The sequence below is a fragment of the Hippocampus comes genome, unplaced genomic scaffold, assembly GCF_001891065.2.
Source record: "Hippocampus comes isolate QL1 unplaced genomic scaffold, H_comes_QL1_v1.1 scaffold490, whole genome shotgun sequence".
Lineage (NCBI taxonomy): Eukaryota > Metazoa > Chordata > Actinopteri > Syngnathiformes > Syngnathidae > Hippocampus > Hippocampus comes.
Window position 1 is genome coordinate 165513 of NW_017805887.1, and position 5643 is coordinate 171155.

Below are 5643 nucleotides of genomic sequence, written 5' to 3' on the forward strand. Positions count from 1 at the left end.
GGCTTGCCGTTGGAGGCTCGAGGCTTTCGTTACTGTCTGATGGCCGTTTGACGACGCCCATAAAACATTTTATCTCCGACGCGACCTTGACCACCATATGAACTCGGCGCGCTCCCGACGCCGTCGCCCATCGTGCGCGCGCGCGCCTTCGTGCGCGCCGCCAATTCTTGGCAATGGGACACTTAGTGAGACGCTTGATAGCTAATATGGAAATGATAAGAGTACATGATGTGCGTGTGTGTGTGTGTGTGTGTGTGTGTGTGTGTGTGTGTGTGTGTGTGTGTGTGTGTGTGTCTTGAGTGTCGTGAGTTTGAGTCTTCCTCATCACCTTCCTGTCAGCTTCCTCCTCATCACACATCATCATCGTCTCCTGGACTCTTACCGAGTCCACTTGGTCATCATGAGGGCTCAAGCACACGAGTCCAGCTGTAATGAAATCACTTTGGTTTTTGTTTTTTTAAATTTACACATCACCTTTTGATGGCTTCAATTATTATTATTATTATTATTATTTTTTTTTGTCAAGGTTATAGAGTAATGAGAACAATGTACCATGGATCTCATTGCGAATGACGTGCTTGTAGTTTTAAAAGCTGTACTCGAGCGTGTCAGAAGTTAGTCGCATATGTGCAAGTCTTAAGAAAGTTTCAATTTCAAAAAGTCCCCCAGTTAACCCTTTCAGGGACGGCGGTTACTTTAGTGGACAGATTATCATGCTATCAGGTTACAGGGGTGCATGTGAGGGTGAATGTGGTCAAAGTAAAAATAATACGTCAAGTTGCCGCTAAAGTCGTGTCAAGTCAGGACTTGGGTTAAGCCAGTTCGACATTGTAGTGGTCCCAAATCGGTCTCTGTATTATTGATTACTTTCTTGTCTTCTCCATTAATAATAATAATACAATTATTTTGAAAGCGCTTTTCATCGTACAGTACTCAAAGACATTTTGTAAGTTTAAAACATGGGATACATTTTTAAATGTACACTTCAAAGCCAAGCATACATGATTTTAAACAAACAAGACAGTCGGAGCTTAGATCATGTTGAACCTGCTTGTAGTATGCTAAACTGTGATGCTAACGTTGCTCACCCGGGCTTGGTGGGTGTTGTTGTTGACGCTGCCGCTGTTGTGTCTCCTGATTTTTTTCCAAAGCCGCATCCTTGAATCGGGGGCTCTAGACTGCGACTAAATCGGTCACACACACGGCATGTGCGACCAGGAAATTTAGTATATGTTTTGCTTCTGCTCCCCACTTCAGCCCAGTTGCCTGCTTAATATTCAGCTAGGTGCCACTATACTCCCGAGTTTAAAAAATAAAAAAATGTTGGTTTGGATCCCTGCCTTGAATCAAATGTAATAATCTTGGGAATTCCCCTCTTGGTACTTTGCTTTATGGCCTCTGCACTCAGCATCGTAGCATACGGTGTAGATTATTGATTTTCTTACTAAGAGACATCATTTGGAGCAGTTGACACTCCTGAGGAGCACGGGCCAGTAAGTGGACGTTTCTGGAGATGCTTCAGATTTGATTTGCTATGTACGGAGTCCCGGTGACTAATTCTACGACCGGCATCTGTCGGGGCTGGCCAGGTTTTGAACATTGTCATCATGTCATGTCAGTCAGGGTTCCGTCCTAAGTCCCTTGCTGTCCCAGAGCCAAACTTTCCTGGTTGGTGCCTTCCAGCTGGCTTGGCTCGCTGCCCCGCCATCTTTGAATGGCGGCGACAATGCATGTTTCCTCCTTTCAAGCTAATTGAACTGAGCTAGCGAGGGACGCCTTCATCCTCGTCGTCATCACGCTCGCTGACAGCCGCCCGCCGTTCGTATATCGACCGGTAATCATCAGTGGTGCCCTGGCATGTCGTGGCACAACGTGGTACTGCACTAAAAGTTCACAACTTCGAATTCAGGGTTGTTTGTATGCTGTAAAAAAAACTTTCAAAAGATATGCTCAAAAATTTATGTTGCCTAGCTAACATGCTAATTGCATCGCAGATTAGCTGCAAATGACGCCATTGACAATGCCCTTTCCTGTCCCATGTTGACATTTACACACACTCTTGTCTCGCCACACCAACTTGATTTTTTTTTTTTCCGTGGAGCTAGCTCGCTAACTGTTAGCGTGTCATATTTCATGTCACATGATTGACACGCACGCAACAGCAGCAAGCGCCTACGTGACCACATCAAAGGAAAATCTAGCTCTGTTTCCATACTTATCAAAAGCTGTCATCCACACGTCGGTCACACACGCACACGCACACAAAATCACATCCACGCTTTTCAGAAATCTGATTTGGGAGCTGTGAAGAATAAATGCACGGAGGCTTGAAAAATGACTCCTGCCTGATCATTCAATTAAGACGCCATGCAGATGGTCCACGCATACACACACACACACACGCACACACACACACACACACGCACACACAAACACAAACGAACACTAATATATATATATTTTGCCGTTCCATTCACTGTTGTTCCTTCTCATAGTCATTGTTTCAGTGTTTATATTACAAATCTCGTGATCGGTGTTCTTTCCATGGTGTTCTGTCATCCTCGTTCTACTTTCTCATAGTCCTCGAGAGTCCGTTGAAGTGAGGCAGGCAGGAAGTAAGACAGGAACCCCAAGGCTAAAGAAATCGTTTTCAGGAGTATTTACATTCGTCAAGATGGAAGGAAATGCCCCCAAAAAATAAAATAAATAAAAAACGACAACATTCAGGTGAACTGATTGCACTTGTCAGCATGTGTTCATAGAAAGCTCCTCCCACCAAGGTAACTAAGGTAACAGCGCAAAAAAGCGGCAAAACCGCACCGGCGATGAAAGAAGAACTATGACAGTAAGCTTGTTGGTTGTGTGCCTTTGAGGTTTGGCCAGGCCCGAGGCGGGGGCTGATTGCGTCCAGTCCGCTTGATTGCGTGGAGTTCTAGGGTCGACCCGAGCCGCGTCTTCAGCGCCAGCCGCGTCTTCATCACGCTCAATCACGACGCTCAGAGATCCTCCAATCAAACGCTCCTCGTCTCACAAGCACGAGCGCTCTAATTGCTCTCAGACTTTCCCCAGGATCCCTCACAAGCACTTCACTTTCTTGCGTTTAGACTAATCAGGGTTTTTCCTGGCTCGGATTAGAGCCAGAGGCTGTACCCATTGTGATCGGTAGCTCAAACAAACATTTTTTTTTCCCAGTAAATTCTTTCAATTCAATTATTGTATATTGTAAAAACCCTTTTAAAAATATCATCTAAAAATCAGTAAATGATGATATAGCATGGGTTTATTTTATTTTGCTTTTTTAAAAATTATTATTACTATTATTATTATTGTTTTATTTATTTATTTATTTTCTCATGGGGACTCGATGTTGTGTTTCTGTCCAGCTGGTAGCTTGGGCCAGTCAGCATCAGGATCAGGATGACAAGATGGCTGGCTGTGTGTTTCCAATGGGACCAGAGAGCTTTCAGCGCTTCACGCCGGACTCCCTGGCGGCCATCGAGCAGCGCATCGCCAAGGAGGAGGCCCGACGCAACAAACACTACCAGGAGGTAGCCGGCACTCTAAACCGGGGCGGGTCTCAAATCATCCGGGGCTCCTTTTGACAGTGGCGACATTTTTCCAATGATCCATTTTTCCTACCTAAATATTCATGACCGATATTTCTCGAATGAATTTACCTTTACCCATTAATGTGAAGTATTTACCGGTACCCATTATCATGAGCTGATGTGCACTGCTTCCATGAACAACATGGCCGCCGACATAGAGGAACTATTTCTTCAAATTCGTGTGCGGCAGGACCTTGGCGACGTGGAGGTCCCTCGGCCCCGGGCCGACCTGGAGGCGGGAAAACAGCTGCCGCGCATCTACGCCGACATCCCCTCTCACCTGGTGGGAGTGCCCCTGGAGGACATCGACCCGTACTACTTCAGAGACCAGAGGGTATGCAAAACATGCTTCCTTAAGATACGAGTGACCCCGACTTCATAGTTTTTCAAGAAAACCGTTTCAGGCCACTCCTAGAAAATAGAGATTTATATGTTGTGTATTTCAAACAACCAAATAGCAGCTTCATGCTAACATAGAGTGAGAAACGCTATTGATATGCTAATGTTCGATGAGGATGTTTTTTTTTTTTTAAACGAACACAGACGGGTTTGTTGGAATATTGTTAAAGTGAATGTTGGTAAGGAGGGGGGAGCGTGTTCCACTGTATTTCCCCGTCATGCAAAAGTGGCTCGACTTGCCCGAGCGCCGCCGCGGGAGGCAAAAAGTGGAAGAGTGGGAACGCGGCGCCGGCGCGATGTGAGCCTGGCGAGGGACGGGGAGGGTGACGGCGACACATCGCTTGCCAGCCTCACATCGCATCGCCTCCTCTTGAGGGACTTTCCTCGCCGGCCTCCCCCTTCTCTCGGCTCTGCGCCGTTTGCAACATCACATGTTTGTGTTTGGCTTTGCGTTTGCTCTGCCAGTTTAGCAGAGTGAAGCCAAAAAGGGAAAAAAAAAAACACATGCAGACTCTCTGCGAGACTGCGGGAAAAATGATCATTTATCTTCTACGCCGGGAGCGTACTAACTTTTTTTTTTTTTTCTCTGAGAGCTATGTATTGAAAAATGGAAGGCTGCAATCTTTAATTTTATAGATATTGTGTTGAATTAATTCTAACAGTAACAGCCCCTATCTCTGGACCTCATTCCCTACAAAAATCTGCCACACTGCTCCCCTGGACGCTTAAAAAAAAAAGGACTCGATCTGTTCACCACAGCATGAAACAACATGAATAAACACACTCCTATATAGATTTTAATTAGCCCCATGAGTTACTGTTAAGCCACCCTATAATCCCTTAAAAGCAGCTGCAGGAAGCGAACCTATTATCGTCGTGAACAAAATACTTTTGATGTATAAAAATGCCTTTAATTGTTGTCATCGTTTTTTGTCGACAGACCTTCATAGTTCTGAACAAAGGCAAAGCCATCTTCCGCTTCAACGCCACATCCGCGCTCTACTTCTTCAGTCCCTTCCATCCCGTGCGGACCGTCGCCATCAGGATTTTGGTGCACTCATATCCTTGTCAACACCTTACGATGTTTGGAGAGCAGCACTGGGAAAACCTTTGCTCTCCAGGGCAATTTTTGGTTTTGACACCCTCGTGTGCGATGATTCCGAGTGAAGCATGAAGCAAGTGTCACGGAGGGTCCGTCACAATAAAACCAACAGGGACAGCTATGTTAACTTCACAAGTGAGCAAACAAAAAATTTGTGGCAGCTCTACTCAAATTTGGTGGCAACATGACTCGATTTGCTTCAAATTGAGTGAGAATTCTATTCGGGTTTCTTGAAATTGAGTGCAGACTCGACTCGCTTCCAGTTGAATGGGGGACTCGGCTTGAGGCGCGAAAAATTTAGTGGGTACTCCAACTTGATTTGTCTCCTCGCCAAAATTCAAGAAAGTCAAGTGAAGTTCCCACAAAATTTGAAGCAAATAAAATTGGACTTTTTTGCAAGTTGCAAAACGTATTTGAAACTTTACAGTCAGATGACAGCAAACATGACAGTCATGGCTTCACACCGAACACCCCCCCGACCCCCCCATTCCCAAATGCACCACCCTCCAAATGCCCCCCGAGCATGCCCCCCCC

The 5643-nt window shown here is 45.6% G+C and overlaps 1 protein-coding gene across 1 annotated transcript in view; it reads left to right on the plus strand.

The window, feature by feature from the left end:
* LOC109527554 (sodium channel protein type 5 subunit alpha-like) overlaps positions 1-5643 on the plus strand; it is a 34006-nt gene that overhangs the window by 9879 nt on the left and 18484 nt on the right. Inside the window, exons 2-4 of the mRNA XM_019889543.1 lie at positions 3384-3548; positions 3799-3942; positions 4948-5066. Of these exons, the coding sequence (XP_019745102.1) occupies positions 3426-3548; positions 3799-3942; positions 4948-5066 (386 nt within the window). The 5' untranslated portion in view covers positions 3384-3425. The remainder of the gene's footprint in view (positions 1-3383; positions 3549-3798; positions 3943-4947; positions 5067-5643) is intronic.